This window comes from Mesocricetus auratus, unplaced genomic scaffold (assembly GCF_017639785.1).
Source record: "Mesocricetus auratus isolate SY011 unplaced genomic scaffold, BCM_Maur_2.0 Super-Scaffold_100023, whole genome shotgun sequence".
Classification (NCBI taxonomy): Eukaryota; Metazoa; Chordata; class Mammalia; order Rodentia; family Cricetidae; genus Mesocricetus; species Mesocricetus auratus.
The window spans coordinates 240,156-259,193 of record NW_024429204.1 but is presented as its reverse complement, the minus strand read 5'-3'; the positions used below and the strand labels follow the sequence as shown (position 1 = coordinate 259,193).

The 19,038-nt window shown below is 44.1% G+C and overlaps 1 protein-coding gene across 1 annotated transcript in view; it reads right to left on the bottom strand.

Moving 5' to 3' along the window:
* The window catches only part of Ptdss1 (phosphatidylserine synthase 1), a 46,807-nt gene that overhangs the window by 4,679 nt on the left and 23,090 nt on the right, over window positions 1-19,038 (bottom strand). The window contains exons 5-10 of the mRNA XM_040730616.1: window positions 17,393-17,551; window positions 15,266-15,417; window positions 11,555-11,696; window positions 9,461-9,573; window positions 8,117-8,182; window positions 2,900-2,999 (exon numbers count right to left, since the gene is read on the bottom strand). Of these exons, the coding sequence (XP_040586550.1) occupies window positions 2,900-2,999; window positions 8,117-8,182; window positions 9,461-9,573; window positions 11,555-11,696; window positions 15,266-15,417; window positions 17,393-17,551 (732 nt within the window). The remainder of the gene's footprint in view (window positions 1-2,899; window positions 3,000-8,116; window positions 8,183-9,460; window positions 9,574-11,554; window positions 11,697-15,265; window positions 15,418-17,392; window positions 17,552-19,038) is intronic.

Genomic DNA, 19,038 nt, shown 5'->3' with positions numbered 1-19,038 from the left:
ACAGACAGTTGGGCCTCTGCATGTAGAGGTTTCCCATCCTCAGAGTCAACAAACCTGTTTAGAAATACCTTGAGGAGAAAAAAAAAGTGTATTGACACCTGATGAGGAAGTCCTTGTGTATGTCAATAAAGCACTGTTGGCCAATAGGGAAGCAAGATAGGTGGGACTAGGAGTCCAGGAGGATTCTGGGAGGAAAAACACAGGGAGTCACCATGTAGTGGCCATGGGGGTAAAAAGTACTGACCTTTCTCTGGTAAGAGAAATACTTAAGATTAACAATTATGGAGTAAATACTTAAGTCAGAGCTAGCCAGTAAAAAACAAGCAAACCTCCAACAGCTTCATAATTAATACAGCGTCTTGTGTGTTATTTGGGGACTACAACATGGCAGAGCCCAGGCGACTGGTGGGGAAAAACCAAAGCGGCTGGCAAGGAAAAGGCTTCTCCCAACAGACACCAAATATAAAAATTTTTAAGTGCTCATCATCATTCCCCCCCAAAAACAAGTTACGCAGTATTTATGTTTTATCTACAAGTGATTTAAATGCTATTGGAGGGTTATGAACACACTCTGCAAGCGCAATGCCAATGAGAGCGTAGGGCTTGATGGCTACTGGATTTGTGTATTCCAAGGGGGTGGGACGGAACCCATCTCTCACGGATATTGAGAAGACAGGATTTCAAAATGTGCCAAAAAACTAAGGAGAGAGGGAACAAGACGGTCAGCGGAAAAGGGTTGTAAGGGGAAAAGGAGGGACCAGGAAGAGTTGAGTGAAATAAACTAAAGCAACCAAATGAAGCAGCCTGCTCTCCAGACCTCTTACACCAAGCCATCCGCAATACCCAGAGAGCTCACACTATTTCCTATGGATGCTCGAGTACGTTGTTACCTGTTACCTCATCCCAACCACGGGGACAGGTATGGAATCAAACTTTCAGTTCTTTCTGGGAATCAGAGCTTTAGATCTAAAAGGACGCTTCAGAAATTCTTTATCTTCACACCCAGAGAGGTGAACGCCTTCCAGGGCCTCAGGTGGCATGGGGGAGAAACTGGAGCCAGAACACAGGTTTCCTGATAGGCCAGGTTCCGGTTTTAAAGATGTTATTGTTCTAATCAGAAACTGGCTTTTGTAGTGACCAGCCCCCCCATCTCAGCAGCCATGACAGGCTAACGTGTGCTTGCATGACCTTGCCGCTCCTGTCCTGGTCACTAAGGTCAGATGCCCTCCTCTGGCGAGGAACCAATCAGAAGTTAGCTGGCGGGGCTGTGCTGACGGCTCTGGGCGTGCTTTACGGACAGTGCACAACAGTGACTGTGCAGAACATAGCAACTGCCCAGGGAGGGCCTATAAGCCATAGCAACCAGTTGACCAATCAACACAGGGCAGGTCACCCAAACCTGGAAGCGCACCAATCCTGAGACTGTTTCATACCCCTAGACACCCCCCTTACGCTGCCCTTTAAGATCCCTGCCTCGGGGTTGCTTGGGGTCTTTCTCCAGCCATTCGCCAGGGTGGAGGGGTGAAGGGCCCGAGCTAATGGTTTTAGCTCGCTAAACATCTACAATAAAAGACTCTTTGCTTTTGCATTGAAATGGGCCTCTTGGTGATTTGGGGGTTCAGAATTTGGGCACAACAGCTTTGTGTCTTTACATCTTCCAATCACCATCCCTGCACGGAGCTCCTCCATCCGCTGAGAAAAACAAGGGCATCGCGGAGCAGCAGGCGCCGGCCTGGCCCACGCTGCACAGACACAGTCTAGGAGGTGAGGCACAGACAGGACTGAGTAGCAGAATTGAGAACCTGTCCTCAACATCTGCTAAGTGCCTCTGAAGTCAGCGTGCTCCAAAGCCCCGAAAGAAAGGAATCTCAGTGCTCCAGCTGGCTGCCCCCTTCTTTACCAACGAGGCTGTGATGGGGCCATGGCTGACAAGAAAGCATGAAGCCCAATCCATAGGCAAACTAGCCTTCGTCCAAATTTTCCAACACATACCAACATTAAGCTTGCCGTTTTCCATGGGAGGGAAAGAATAACAACAAGCAGAAACGAATCGCGTGTGAACCTCCATTGCGTTAGGGCTTTCACAAGGGCACAACAGGATGTCTTAAGCTGCATACAGGGAGACGGGGTGTTTAGGTACCTCTCTGCCCATACCGACTGTGGAACGAGCCCCGGAAGAGGAAAGTAAAGCTTCCACTGGCCCGCCATTATGGATTCTGACCACCAGAGGGCAGGCGTGCAAGCTCTTTCCTTTCTCATCTCCCGTGAGGCTGCAGCTGGGGCTTTCTCCAATGGGAAACAGCAGCCAGAGCCGGCTTCGCAGAAGGACCGGGCAAACACAGGCAGGTGGCAAAGGAAATGTGCTCATCATCATGATCACCACACAAAGGGCCTGATGTGGCTGCCAAACCTAATTGCTTCACCTAGGTACAAGAGGCTCATTTTCTACTTGGTTCAGGAGACAAAAAAAAAAAAAAAAAAAAAAAAGCAGGTAATTTATAGGTTTGCAATCATACCTGTGGAAATCCAGGAAAGTACCCACTTAAAATGTCAAGGTCTGGATTTAAAATAGTAATTGCATAGATTTTGTTTAGAGAGGGGTAAGGGAGGGAGGACAGAAAACTCTGTGGGATGGAAGCCAGGCAGTCTGAACCCATAGATAGCAGGGAACATGCAGAATTCACCTTGGCTTTACAATATGGTGACGGACATTAAAATGTATGGTGGTTATTCAACAACGTTTGCTTCTACATTAATCTCAAATTCTGCGTGTGGTGTCCGGTCTTACGTTTTTAAGAAAACATGTATACGCTTCTAAGGAAACTTAGTGTACCAGAGAATCCATACAGACAGCTAGAGAGTTCAGTTAACATGCTGGGGTGTGAGAGTAATAACTTACCACACAAAGGAGCCAAAATACGACGTAGAGTATCTGGGTCTTAGAGAAGAGGTCTTGTCCGAATTTTATGCAAACAATAGCTTCCAGGAAACCAATGACCCTAAGCAGACAAGGAGCAACAAGTTCAATGTTAGTTCACCTTGTCAGAGCACGTCCATCTCCAGGAACATGCAACAGATGAGTCTCAAAGCCAAGACTTCTGTTCTAGACACTGGTAGGGGGTCCTCTACAAAATTACAGAGTTCCTTCCTACCACATTTTTTTTCTAGAAGTATTTCCCCCCTCTTCTCTAAAATCTTGACTCACTTTTTTTTTTTTTGTTTTGTTTTGTTTTAATATCTAGAAACCCTCGGCATCAGCTGAGAGTGGACCTCATGCCAACTCGGGGACCCTCTGAAGCCCAGAGACCCCACTATCTTTGAGAGGTGGTTCAGTTTGCTGGTCAGAATCCAGCTACTAGAGAGCTGGGTGTTGTGACCTGGAGACTGCTTCCTCTAACCTTCTTCATGTGCTGTCTTCACATAGCCTCTGGCAGACACAGATAGGGTGAGAGCCCTCTAATGCAGTCTGTCAATACTTGAAGGCATCAACCACATCCCCTCCTAGTCTTTCAAGAGTTTCATGATTAAATACCCTTCGTTTTACTGACAATATAAAGCCTTTTATCCTCTCTTAAGCAATTTTGCTAAGAACAAAAAGATGTCAACACACACAAATAATTCGTAATTTCCATTTAATTAAAACACTACAGAAAAGTTATTAGGCCTTTATTAAGGCTCAGAGGTTGGAGATAAGGATGGATGCGGTGAGGATTATGAGTTAGTTGGGATACAAAGATGGTTAAAGAACGTAGGTATTAAACAACCGCACTTTAGAGAGTCTGTGCTTGCAACAGAATTCAGACAGTCAATTATTGGGGAATGAATATCTGGGTCCCTCTCTCCACTGGCAGACAAAAATCATAGCCATCACCCAATGCATTTCCAATTCCCTCTCACATACACACATACACACCATTTCAACAGAAGCCTCATAAAATAATTGCATTTACTTATTAAAATAATTAATTTTCTTATTAAGTAAAAATTACAGGAGACCATTGTTTTCAGCTAAGCTCTTGCCTCAGGTCCTGACAGAGCAGGCTAAAAGTCAGGATGGAGTCACTCATGCCAAAGAAGTTTCCTGCCACCAAGTAGGAACCAAGGTATTTATCTGATTTAAGAAACTGAGATTAGAGATCACAAAATGTAAAATGTGCCAAACAGGCCAATTTCATGGGCATAAGGAAGTTCTTCCACCTAACCCTATATGGAAGGTAAGCTGATATGATTCTGTTTCCTTATCTTTATCTGAGAAGAGCATAATGCTGTGATAATCTTTCTATTCTTTGTTTCTGTTCTCTCCCCAGCCTTTAACCCTTACTGATATGAACCTATACTCATCAGCTTATTGGAGCACTCGTTGTACTTTACAGAATAAGTGCTCCCCAATTCTAGAAAATAGAAGAATTAAGATCTTCAGCTAAACTGTAATTTGTCCTTTGACACCAACTTTGGTAGTTTTTTTCATTGTTTCATTTTTACTTTATTTTCCCTTCATTCTTTGTTTTACATGTATAGGTGTTCTGCCTGCACATATGCCTGTGCCTGTGGAGACCAGAAAAGGGCATCAGATTCCCTGGGACTGGAGTTGCAGTTGGTCATGAGCTACTGTATGGGTGATAAGAATCAAACCCAGGTCCTCTGGAAGAGCAGCCAGTAACTACTGAGCCATCTCTCTAGCCCTCTTAAATGCTGACCAGAATCTACTCAGTGGGTTTCATAAAGATCTGCAGATTTTTTTAAACACCAGGATCTCCAGGATAGAGGACGTCTCAGTTTAGCCATTATTTGTGTACATGGACGCATCTCAGTCAGAGACTTGAAGAACTTACCTGACTCCATTTTAAGGCAGGAGCCATTAGCTGTATTGTCAAAAAATAAATTTCTATTTACTGCGAAAGCTGAGTTGCTGCTTTTAAGTCTGTTTTCTGGAGCCTGACCTGCCCCAACCCATGACCCTGTTTTTTGAGAACACCCTGGCCCTCCCTAATCCTCCCTCCACAGATATGTGGTTTTGCAATTTTTCTATATTTCTTTATTGCTCCACTGTCTCTATTCTGTAAACCTGTTTTATAACTACTCATGATTTTACTCTTTAAAAGAGGACCAAGAAATAGACTAAGGCCTGGTCTCTTTAACCCAACTTAGGGGACAGTTGCTAGCCAGCTCTTGTGCGTACCCCAATAAATAACAAGCTTGCTTCAATTTTGGCTCAAAATTGTGGTAGTGCTCTTATTCTTGCCCAACGGGATTAACATTTTCTGGAGGCCTCTGAGAGATCCGACCACCTACCCAAATTCTAAAGCTAGACCTTCACCCCAGAACTCTAGGGCTGAAGTCAGGTCACCTCAGGAGGTGCACATCTTGGAGGTTGCAAGGCTCTGAGGTGTATTTTCAGCTTGAGCTAAGCAGTAAGCATTTGCAGAAGCTCCCCTGCTAAACCACCATCTTGTCTGTTGAGATCCCAATCTGGGATGTAAGTGTGTTTGATGGGGTGTCAGTATTCTCCCATCCAGGACAAAAAAAGCAAGGCGTAGCATCATCACCCACCTGACCAGAAAGTACCCCAAGTGGTAGCTAAGAGATTAATAATGGAAATTATGCCCAGATTTGGCCTCCCCATATCTCTGTGGCCTAACCATGTGCCTTCATAGCCAAGTTGTCTCAATTGCTCCCTAAGGCTCTTAACAGAACTGGAAACTTTGTTGCATGTATCATCCTTGGAAAGAGAAAGGACAATAGAACTTTGAAGGGATTTTAACTAAATATAGGCTGTAGACTGATAACTGGGCTGACCTCTTGCCTTACAACCTTCTCAGAGTATGATGTAATACCAATCGGTAAACGTTCACCACATATGAAATAGTCTTTGGGTGACCATCTCCAATGATCCCTCGAGGGGCCCACTTGCCCAAAGACCAGGTAACTTCCTGAGATTATGGGAACTGTAGTTCTTAAATGATAACACCTGATCAAGGACCAGATAATTTCCTGGGGGCTCTGGGAATCACAGTTCTTAAAAGATAACACCCAGTGCTTCCAAGCCTGTTTCATTCATTGTCAATTCCCAAACAGCTCACATTTGGAGTTGACTTTATATTTTCAAAATTTATACTTATTTTTAAGTGTGTGTGCGCGTGCGTGCATGTGTGTGTGTAGGGAACACAAGTGACCAAGGAGACCAGAGGTATCACATCCCCAGAGATTGGAAGTATAGGCTATTGGCAGTTGTGAGCTGCTAACACGAATGCTAGGAATTGAACTCCTGTCCTTTATAAGAGCACTATGAGCTCCTAAATGATTAACTATCTCTCCCTAATGCTGCAACCTTTTAATATGGTTCCTCGTGTTGTGGTGACCTCCAACCATAAAACTGTTTTGTTGATACTTTCATAACTGTAATTTTGCTACTGTTACAGATGGTAAATATCTGACATACAGGATATCTGATTTTCAAACCCCGTGAAAGAAAGGGTCATTCGACCTCCCCAAAGGGGTTGTGACCCAAAGGTTGAGAAACGCTGCTCTAGACCCCAGAACTTAATTTTAATCGCTGTCCGATAAGGCACACTTTTCTATAACAGTTATTTCTGCTTAGCCTTGTTGACTTTGCTGTTTCTCCTGCCCACCTGGACTGTATTTCTTGGATACGCAATTAGAAGGAAACTGTCACATCACCACCCACCTGTCTGAACCATGTCTCCTTCCACTAGTAAATTGATAACACTTCTTTGGAGAAGACCTTTGCTGAAGACATTTAAGCATGAAGGAAAAGCTGTACATGGGGGTGGGGGAGAATCCCTAGCTGAGAGTCAAGAGCTCATGGCTGGAAGGACTCCTTCAACTGACATGGGGAGGAACAGCTAACACCCCTCCTTTCCAGAACCAAACACATGACATCAGAGGACCTCCTCTGCCAGAGCCCACCAGGGTCCTAGATCTGAATTCTCCTTCTTCCCACACAGCACTAAACAAAGGAAACTTAATCTACCTCGTCACTCTTAATGCTGTAATCACCTGGGCGGGAAAACAGGCTCACCCACAGACTCAGGAGAGACAGTGACAATGGCCCTTTGTCTCCTGCGGTTGGAGAAGAACTTCCTGAATTCTACCTTGAGTATCTACATGTTTACTCTTTAACACCACAGAGGAACCTCTCAGAATCTTCATTACAGTGGTATGTGTATACATACATACACAGGAGAACTCAGGAGGGAAGGAAGACCACAGCAGTCATCTCTGGGTCTTCTCTGCATGACAGTTTCTTTGACATTTTGCTTAGACGTTTTCACCGTATGTGCAAAGATTTCTACCTCTGCCTGAAGTCATTTATCCTATACTTCCACACTCAAATTAGAACCCAAATTAGGTCTTGAACCTAGGCTACCTCAGGGACTCATCTTCCTACACAGATTTGCCCAGATTCCTCCTGAACTCTGGGTGTGAAATAAGATGGTAGATTGTTGGTGTTTAAGCAGCAGAATGACTTAATCTGACACACAGAAAAGAGGCTCGTTCACCCATAAAAGGGTTTGGAGGGGGGAATCGGGAGTATGGAACAGTAAACGGTATATTAACTAACAGCTCTTATACCCACAATTTGCAACCATGTGGCTGTGTTAATTCTTGGAGCAATAATATTATACTTTGGTATGTAGCAAGATCTTCTAAGGTAAAAATAACATGAAGTGTAGCTTAACCTAGGACAGGATGATGTCCCAAACTCAAACACGTTCCATACTGGATCTAATTTATTTTATAAACTAAGGACTCTCGAGTTCTTTGGGAAATAGTTTCTGACCTTGATCAACTTCCTTTATGGGGGAATTTACCCTAGAAGACTCTGAACAAGAAATATTCAAAGAAATTTAGGGACTCGAAATGACAGACTATGGACACCCCCATGGAGGGCCTCACCCTCCCTGGGGGAATGAGGGGATAATGGGGGGGGGGATGGGGGGAGGGCACGGGAGGAGGGGAGGGAAAGGGAGAGGGACCTGGAACTGACTTGTGAAGCAATCTTGTTTCTTATCTAAATTTAAAATGGAAAATTAAAAAAAAAAAGAAATTTAGGGACTCAAAATGCTTCGAAACCCCTGCAGTCACAGATACTCACCCAAACACCCAGCACTGTGTCCCCACGCGCTTGCACTGTGTGTCGGTGAGGTAAGCATAGTATTGTCTGAAAGAGCAGAATGGGACATATTAGCACCTCTACAGACCAAGGTTCTGCACAATGATATCACTTTGACAGGGAGTGAAAAAAACCTGCCCTGCCTTGCTTACTGTATTCCAGCTGCCTGGTCTAGTTACACTCAAGGGAACAGCCAGCCAGGGTTATTCAAACATTCCCGTAGGAGATTCTGAATTTGGGTTGGGTGGCAGTGAAGGGAGCTCAGCTTACAGGATCACACTGTTGGCAAAGACAGCACTGGTCCAGCACAGCCCTAAGCAAGTCAACCTGGGCCTGATCCAGCCTCTCCGTAGAGTGGAGACCACTCCAGAGGGTCAGCTCCAGGCTTCTTCAACTGTCTCTTCTGGCATCTTCAGGGTTATGGGTGTTGCTTATACTAGTAAACACGCGGACATCTTTGCCTTGCTAAAACTGGAAGGATCCCAGCTGCACTTCACTTCAGAGGCATGACGGGGGATGGGGAGGTAGGGAGGGTGGATTCTGAATGTCGCTGACAAGATGATGAGCAAAGAGTGTTCAAGTGCTCAGAGCAGCACCCACTGACAGAACTACATACGAGCCGGAGACCCCTTTCAGATGTCTCTAGTTGTCACGTGAAGATAAGGACAGATAAAAGTCACTTTAATAAAGTCACCGATATATAAACTATACCAATATACTAGAATGTGGTATTTTCTATAGCTCTTGAATGAACTCGTGTGAAATGTGTGTTTACAGGTACAAAAACATTTCAGTATGGACTTGCTATGTTTGGTGAGTGGGTGTCAAATAAGACAGTGAGATTTGGAACTTCACAAGTACTCTGAGCCCTGACCATGCCTGCAGAAGGCAAGTGACCCAGGGGCTCACCATTTTTTGGGGGGGAAGGGGGTTTCCCTTGTGGGTTTGAGAGACTCTGTGGCAAAAAAAATGTAATATATGCACACAGATTTTTCTACTTACCAATAATCTCACTTTAGGAAACCTAGTGTCACCTTTAATACTTTGTAACGGGATGTAAGAGGACCAACAGGGACAGACTGCACAACTGTTGAAAACAAGGGTAGTTCTAGGGGAATGCCACTAGGTGAGCACTTTCTTTTAAAAACTCTCTCTGTTGTACTGAGGTCTCAGATCAAAATACGTCCTTGATATTCTGGACAATTACTTAGAATAACATTTTCACAGAAAAATCTGTTAGTTGATGTGACAGCCCTTATGCTAGGGATGAAAACACAAAGCAAGTATGTTTCTTCAACAAATGGCAGTGGGGATGGCCGGAATTACCTCACTGTAGGAGCCGTAATGCAGCCGATGAAGAGAATTCTACACCAGCTTAAGGGATGGCTGGCTTGGAATACAAAGATGTGCTTCAAGAAGAAGGTGTTCAACTCAGTCAACTGGGAAGAAGAGAAATCAGTCACCCTGTGCCGGGTTACATCATGAGCATACATTCCTGAGACAGGCTTCCTGGAGCTAAAAGGTAACCAGTGTGTCCAAAGCATTCTCAAAAAAAATATATGGGGGCCTCCCAGGGATTGATAAAGCAGTAACAGACAATGCATAACCACTGACCAACTAACTGGGAGCGGGTCTCTCTGCCTGTGTGTGCATGTGCCCATATGTGTATCACTGGAGTGGTGGGAAGGTCATCGGCTATTTGAAACATTTCCTGTTTTGCATTTCTGCCACTTTGCTCCTCTGTGTGGCCTGCTGAGACAGTCAGGACAGACTTTGAGCCCAGGACAAATCGTACAAGTCAGTACTTCTGGGCTTATGGAAATCAGGCCAGTGTAAAGAAAGTCCAACTCTAGGTAAGTCAGCACTGCCCTAAAGACGTCTGAGGTCCATCGGAGACCTGACTACCAGAGGCATGCAGTGTGTATGTTCAGGACGGAGACGCAACTTTTGTTGGTGGTGTTCTGAGACGGGGTCTTTCTCTGCAGTGCTGGCTGGCCTGGTACCCTGTAGCCCAGGTTGGTATTGAACTTGCATTAAACCCCTTGTCTCACTCTCCTTAGTGCCAGGATTATAAGTGTGAGCCACCACTCCCATTTTGTAAGGATTTTTTTTTTAAGTATTCTTATTTGCGGTTGGTTGAATCTTCAGATATGGACCTCACAGGTAAGGAGGCAGAGTGATGTCTTCAAACCTCAGTAATGATTTGTTCACTTGTACTTCTGTAAATATAAACTCTTGTCTATCAATGAAGGAATTGCTAGCCGGGTGTTTGCTAGCCCATGCCTTTAATTTCAGCACTCGGGAGGCAGAGGCAGGCGGATCTCTGTGAGTTCGAGGCCAGCCTGGTCTAACAGAGAGAGTTCCAGGACAGCCTTCAAATCAATACAGAGAAACCCTGTCTCAAAAAACAAAACAAAACAAATTTAATTAAAATAAAAAAATAAAGAAAGGAATTGCTTTCCATGTGTGAACAAGAATTTTCACTCTTAAAAGTGATATGCACTGGTCTTTTCCATCATATTTTAATTTTTAACTACCATTTATATACTTATTGTATGTGTGGTGTAGGCACATGTGCCGTACAGTGAATGTATGAAGGTCATAAAATTCTATGTTTGATGATTCTGCAAGAACCCCAGAAGCTGTGACAACCCCTGGGGACAGCAAGGAAAAAAAGTCTATCTCCAAAACCAGAGGTATGAGAATGAGAATCGTTACCCAGTGACTACTGAGATTTCTTCCACCTCGAATGCTTCTCTCCCTCAGTTTTCTGCAAGGTTCACACTATCCATGGGTCCCATTTCCACAGCTGAGACAGCTCTTTGACCGTTATACAAACTGGGAAAGGCTGAGATGCAATTTTGTATACCAGGAGAGTGAATTGGGAATACAATAAAATATTCAGTGGTAGGGTGCAAGACTCTGGAAAACCCAGTCGTACTTCCTTCTAATTAAGGAAAGGACAAAACTCAATGCCAACCCACTTACTGTCCCAATTTTATAACTTCCCCCAGTATCTATCTGTTGAGGATGAGTTCCAGGACATTCCCTGGGCACTATGAATACTGCAAAAACTAAAATTACAAATTAAATAAAAAAAAAAAACAAAAACGTTCACATAGTTCCTTTGGTTTTGAAAATATTCTTCAGAACAGTGTTACACCTAAATTCATTGGGTGATGGGTGCTAAATATGACCTTTCCCAGAAAATCAGTTCCTAATTTGTAATTCAGAGACTCCAATTTTAAAATGTCTCCACACTGAAGCCATAACCTAGATTTTAATTACCCTATATGCCAGCTACAAATTCTCTCCCAAAGTGTTTAGCTGATATGAAACTTAATCCACCATTAATTCCAGCCTCCAGGAAGACTCATGTTTTGGTTTTTTCCCCCTTCGAATGGGCAGCTCTAAGATTACCTGCCAGATGATCATGAAGAGGTATATCCCAGCCACTCTCTGGAAAGAAGACTTAGGGTCAAACCACCTGACGTACGTCCAGCTGGCGGGGGTGAACTGTAACACGGCACGTTTGATCTTCCCCGTGGTGGTATGGATGTCCCTGGAAGAAGAGAATGGAAACCGTGAAAATCCAGGGGTAAGAAAGAGGGAAAAAGGTAAAAACTGCACTGATGGTATTCTAGCAAGTCCTCTGAACGGAGGGGACCCTTCCTAGTGGGAGCCTGGGTCCCAGGACGACACTGGATTGTGTGGGGGGGGCTTCAGGAATGTCAACGGCATCAGAGATCTGGGTGCTGCTGGGCTAAGAGGGGGCTAAGTTTGTGAAGGGTGTGAAAAGAGGGTAACAGGAATTAAAGATACAACCTAGAAGCACCCGGGAAGAATGCACCTGGGGCAAGGCTACTATTCCCTCCCACTCTGTCTCCCGAGGGGGTGCTGTGGTAAAAAGGGCTCATCTTTCAAGCTCTTGAGCTCACCAAAGTCATTTATTTCTCCCCATCCTTCCCCAGAGTTAGTGGTGACAGTGATGTTTAACTTTTCATGATTTAAATCCTGGTAATCACACATTCAAATGTCTCCCTGTAACAAACAATCTATTTTACCCATGAGAAGATTTAGGTTCAAAGATGGTGTAAGGCCAGCTTTGTCAAAATAGGAACAAGGTCTGCCAGCCCGCCAACTAGCCCAGTTAAGTCGAAACCCAAGCTATTTAAATAGCTGGTGGGTATTATAATTCAACAGAGGTGCTGAGAAGACATCCCAGCAAGGTTGGAGGCACAATAGCACTATGAACAGAATATTTTCAAAATGCCAAATGTAACAAAACAGAAACTGAAATACATCACAATCCAGAAATAGATTATATTTACTGTACCGAAGAGGTTCATTGAGTTTAAAATAGTCTATATTCATTCGTACATTTAATGTGGCTTTCAAAACATTGAGCCTTTGTTTAGCATGGGCTTATATTCTGGCATCTTGACAAAATGATTCTGAAGTTGAACTTGGGAGAATAAATGCATAAATACAGGGATGGGCTGTGGTCATATCAGAGTCACCCTGGTATAAATCTGCACTCCACTGCTTAATGACCATGTCTCCTTAGGCAAGTTTCTGAACCTGGACCTCACCATTACCATCCCAAAGAGAGGGGCAGTGACTATCCTCAGGCAAGGCTCTATAAAGGCACTTTGCTCCACTTGCTTGTCTGGCCCAGATACAGATCTACACAGTAGGCCACTTTTAAATAATTACAAAGGCATCAAGTCAACAGCAAAGAAGGGATTATTAATAAGCTAAAGAGGATAGACTAGATAATTAAGGGCAAAAGGTATAAAATCTCTCCTTTGTACCACACACCTATAAAAATCTGACCTAGGCTAAACATGGTTGTGTAGGTTTATAATCCTGCAAGCAGGAGGCTAAATCCGGAGGATGGATTTCAAGGTCAGCCTAAGCTATGTTAGTAGATGCCACCTAAAAAACCAACAAACAAAGCAAAACAAAAAACCCAGACAAACAAACAATAAACAGAAATTTGCTCTGAGCTAGATCAAATACATATATTTTTTCTAATGAAAAACACACAGTCAAAACGCTGAAATAAGTGGGGCCCAGTGGGCTGACCTGTGATCCCAGTGACTAAAAGCTTGAGGCAGGAGGATTACAAAATCAAGGTCTGCCTGGGCTACGGAGTGAGTTGAAGGCCACCACAGCAAATTTAGCGGGATTGGAGATGGAAAGAGGGCTGAGTATGACTTGGTGGCGGAGAACTTGCTTAGCGTACGCAGGTACTGGGCTCAGTCCAGCCACTGTGGGGGTGGGGCAAGTCAAAACGGAAAGCTAAAGGGCCATTTGTGGCCAACGTGCAGCCCAAGCATTCTTGAACTACAAAAGGCAGCGAAAGAGAAACTCCAGAAGGAAGAGGCAGAAACCCTTTCAATTTAATGTGGAATGAATCTGAAATGTCTAAAAATAGATTTCAAGGAAACAGTGAATGAACCCAGGTACACTCTCAGGATGGCTCGAGACTTTAAATCACTGAACTCTGGTTGTGAGAAGCTTACAATTAAAAAGAGAGAGAAAGGACTAGAAATGCACAGAGAGATACTTAGATACACCGTGATTTTCACTGCAGCCTTTGTAACAGTAAAACCTTAGAAACAATTAAGCAACTGAGTGACCATGAACCGGTTACTATTTTACGGTTTGTGCATAAATTGGAACATGTATGGGAAAGTCCTTTAAAATCATCTTTTGGCAGAATTTTGGCTGATTTGGGGGGAAAGGTTCATATTTTGTGACATAAACTTCCTAATGCAATGAAAACATCTACCATGCCGTCATCACACCTCAGCTCTTCTCCTCAACCATGGTCCCCGCTACAAGCTAAGGAGCAGCGAATGAAGCAATGAGTGAAGCAGAATGAAGTAATGAATGGATGACGTAATGGCGGTGACACAAACTGCCCTCCTACATGCACAGAGCAGGGGGGCAACCCTCAAACTGGAGTCCAAGTAAGCTTTCCCGATGAGAGGACAAGTAATCAGGGCCAGCGAGGGAAAAGCAGGACTAACCTAGTCTCCACGATGCAGACCAAGTCTCTAGTGAAGGAGCTTGCACATGGCTATGTGACTTTAGGTTCCTGTTGTGACATGGAAAAGGGTCTGCCCTCCCAGCCTGCAGATAGGACTTTGCACTTAAGACTAGAGAAGCCGTAACAGACTTATGTGGTGGTTTGGATGAAAACGGCCCCCATAAGCTCATAGGGAGTGGCACTATTAGGAGGTGTGGCCTTGTTGGGGTAGGTGTGGCCTGTCTGGAGGAAGTGTGTCACTGGAGGTGGAGTGGGCTTTGAGGTTTCGGACGCTCAGTGCGTCTCTCTGTCTCTCTCTCTGTCTGTGTCTCTGTCTCCTCTCTCCCTGTCTCTCTGTCTGTCTCCTCTCTGTCTCTGTCTCTGTCTCTCTCTGTCTCTCTCTCTCTCTCTTCCCTGCCTGCAGATCCAGATGTAGAACCTCTGGGATTCTTCTCTAGCACCATGTCTGCCTCCATGCCTCCATGTTGGGCTAAACCACAGAACTTTGTAAGCCAGCCCCAACTAAATGTTTTCATTATAAGACTTGCCGTGGCCACGGTGTCTCTTCACAGCAAAAAATCCCCAACTAAGACAGGATGTGTGACAGGACAAACCTACTGTTTATTAAGAGCTCACTCAAACAACAGTCTGACAAAAATTGAAAAACCTTGCCTAGGGGCAGACCCTTTAATCTATGGATAAGAGTTTGGATTCAGGCTGAGGAAGTTAAATTCAAGGAGTGTCTGTGAGAATTATTTTGAACCAAAAGGGTGCTCCAAGATGAAATGGTAAATGATTTAGCGTTTTCTATACATGTTTTTCATGTTTTAAGACAGAGTCTCACGATGTAGCCCAAGCTGGCATGAAAGGCACTTCATAACCTACACTGGCCTTGGATTTCCATACTTTTCCTGCCTCAGCTTCCCACGTGCTGGGATAACACTTGTGAATCACTACACGCAGCAACATTTGAAGTCAGATTTATAATCATCTGTGCTTCAGTTGACAATGCACCATTCATCTATAATTGTGAGAGCTGTAGTAAAGCCCAATCCATATACAACACTGTGACCAAGGTTCCAAAGAGGACTCACTTGAAGCTTGCCCAGTGGTAAGTCCTCATCTCCAAAAATCGGCAAACAACCATGCCCAGCCAGATGCCACCACCATTGCACAATAGGATGTCCAGAATGACCTGGTCCCACCAGCACTCAGCAAAGTTGGGCAGTAGATGCATGAAGAAAAGCTGAGAACACAAGAGAAGACAGTTGGGAAAACACTGCCAATGGAGCACCATGCATATACACTCTTTACATTACACACTATTTCAGAAAATGTGTTTCCCTCTCCCCAACCTAATGCATATAAAAGTAACACTGACAAAGTCTGAAACAGGCTCTTGCTTTTCTATAGGGAAAGGATTCTGCAAACAACATTTATCTACCCAAATAGCTCTCCTTTAAAAAAACAAACAACAAAAAACAAAAACCTGGTTTTCAAAGAATAGTGGCAGCCCCAATGAGTCACACTGGCTAGTGACGCACGAAAATATCTTTAAGGGGAAGAAACACACAGGTTTCAAAGCTGACAACAAAGTGCTATAAAACCCTCAAAATGGCCGGGCGGTGGTGGCGCACGCCTTTAATCCCAGCACTAGGGAGGCAGAGGCAGGCGGATCTCTGTGAGTTCGAAGCCGGGCTGGACCGACAGCCTCCAAAACGAGAAACCCTGTCTCGTAAAACCAAAAAAAAAAAAAAAAAAAAACCCTCAAAATGGAAGCTTGAGAATGCAAGCTATGTGTTTGGGAACAATTCCAGTATGGTGGCCAATCAGTGAGTCACTGTAAAACCAGAAGGTGAAGCCAGGTGATGGTGGCACACACCTTTAATCCCAATGGCAGAGGCAGGTGGATGTCTGTGAGTTAGAGGTCACCCTGATCTACAAAGAGAGTACCAAGACAGGCAGGACTGCTACACAAAGAAACCCTGTCTCGAAAAAACAATAAATAGCTAGCTAGATAGGTAGATAAATAAATGCAGAAGGTTGGCTGCTGATGGCATAGCGAAGGAAACGGAAAGGCTCAACAGGACATTTAGAGTATTGGTACCCAGCAATGTCATCTTTCAGTAGGCACCAAGGTGTGCATGGTGATCAGATAACAGGAAGCCTAGGCTGTTAAATCTCAAAATAAACCAGACTTGGGCAAGTGTCACAGTGGTGACATCCCTGGACTGTGGGGACAGCATGGACTCACCCTGACTGAGGTCGGTCACACTGGAGTCGAGTAAGACCCGACCCATTTATGACTCATGATGCCCTTGCAAAAGGAAGCTCACAAAAGCTCAGACACACAGGGAGAAAGCCGCCTGATGATGAAGTCAGAGATCACAGTGGTGCATCTGTAAGTCAAGGCTGCTAAAGACTGCATCCAGTGGGTAAAGGCTCTTAAGAGGGGGAGGTCTTGGAAGGGCTGTAGCAGGGCTCAGAAGGAAGCAGCCCTGCCCATAGCTTGGTTAGACTCTAGCCTCCAAAACTGGGTGAGTATACTGATAGGAGCCCACCTCGCTGGAATGCCTCTGTAAATTCGGGTCAGCAGTGGCTAGCACTGAGAAATACACTCTGCACATAGCCAAATTCTGTGTGCTGGGAATGATTATTAAATGTAAAACTAATTGGAAGTTGTTCTTCAGCTTTCATTTTGTTAATAGTTTCTCAGGGTATAGTTCTCGTTAATTGCTGGGCTTTTGATCACAGGTAACGGTGCTCTATTGCCAAATCTTGACCAGAGATAAAATACCTGTTCTTGTAGTCCAGGATATCCAGTTCTACAGATCTCAAAAAGAAAGCTGGTGTGTAGGCAAAGTGACTCACTCCTACACGGATTCCCTCGCTCTATCCATCTGTCTCACCCTGGACACCAACTTCATCTGCTAACTTGGTTTCATTCGTGCTTTTTTTGTTGTTGTTGTTGTTTTGTTTTGTTTTTTTAAGACCACAAAGGAGCAGAAGTCCTCGAGGACATAGAGAGCTCTGCTTTAGTTTTTGCTTCTTAAACAAAAATATACAGTACTGCCTCGGGATGCTATAAGTCCTGCTTTGCACAACAGGGACTGGAAGATGAAATGACTGACTACCATCTGACAGCTTGCAGCTTCCTCTACAAACACTGAGACTGTGCGTCCCCTACCTCCTCCTCTCCCCCGTCCACGTCCACGCTTTACCTCTGTCAGCTCCCAGGTGATGCTGATGGTCCAGCAGAGCCCATAACTACGGATCAACAAGGCCTTCATGGCCCAGCCCCAGAAATGCCCAAATGCAAATATATCAAAGTGGCTGATGATCCTCTCCCAGGTGATCACGTGGCAGTTCACGGCATACTCCTGGTTAACATAAAGGGTTCAAACGTGATAACTGCTTGCACAACAAATGTAATATTTAAAGTTACTCAGAAATATACAATACATCACATGGCAGTTCACAGCATACTCCTGGTTAACATAAAGGGTTCAAACGTGATAACTGCTTGCACAACAAATGTAATATTTAAAGTTACTCAGAAATATATAATACATCAAAGCTAGGATCAGAAACGGAACCGACATCCTCACAGGCTTGAGGACTTTCCGCTCTGAGTTTATGTAATACTGAATACATTTTTGGGTGGGCATTTTTCCCTTGGAGTGAATCAGTTCCTGTCCAGTCAGGCAGTTCAGGCTCTCCATCTTCCCCAGAAGTCCCTCACCTGCATCTTCTCAGCACTTTCATTGTCATAGGACATTTACAAACTTTCAGCCATATCTTCTTCAGCCCACGATGTTTAGAGAGTGCTTTTATATTTCCAAGTCTACCAGACTCCTTATGTTTCATTGTTAGCTTTTATTAAGCTTCTCAGTGGACAGGTACATGTGATGTCTCTTTTTAAAGATATGCTGAACATTTGCCGAATTACTTTGCTTCCCATTTTATCAGTGTTGCAACTGTCATTTAGAAACCACCAATTAGAAAACCTCCTCATGGTAACTCACTTATAAACTGACACGTTACTCTAAGCCTCTTGCTATAAGCCTTTCTAAATTGAGCGGGAAATGTAGGAGTGCTGGAGTCCTATCAAACTCTTCATTTACTGCAGGAATCCTAGAGGCAAGGTCCCAGGTCCTGCAACAATGTGTTCTGGTTATAGGGTCTTCTTGGCTGACAGAGAAACAACCTGGGGCTAAAGCCACTTGTCTATTAATTTAAGGAGAGTGACAAGGTACCACGTGTCCAGAATTCCTCAACCTCTCACCTTATGATTACTCTGAAACAGGCTGCTTAGGGGTCGATAGGGACCTAGGTTGGGTGTGTCTGTTTTCAGTGGCAACTCTTAGCATAATCACCGACTGGAAGTGCTTCTGGGGGCTTTTAACATACATTTATGCTTTTATTACAGAAAGACATTTTAAAAAAACTATAAAGATCTAAGTTGCATATCCTAGCATTAGAATTTTAAAGAGTAGATTAACCAGTTAATCACTTCTGGAGGTCCCTGAGGTGTAGGCATAGCAGTTTGGTTGCCTCCTCTCTCCCAAGGGATAGGTCCCAGAATACATGGAGGATATCAAAATCCAGATACTCACATCCCTAATGTACAATGACAGCTTTTGCATACAACCTACAAACATCCTCCTACAGACTTTAAGTCATTTCTAGGTTACATGTCCTACCTAACACAGAAGAAATGTTCTAAATAGTCTGTATTATGTTTAGTAACGTGATAATTTCCCCTTCTGAATATTTTTGATTTGAAGTTAGCTGAAACAATGGATGCTATTGGGAGTGGTACTAACTATGATGCAGTACCACAATAATGGAGCAGGAAGTACCATCC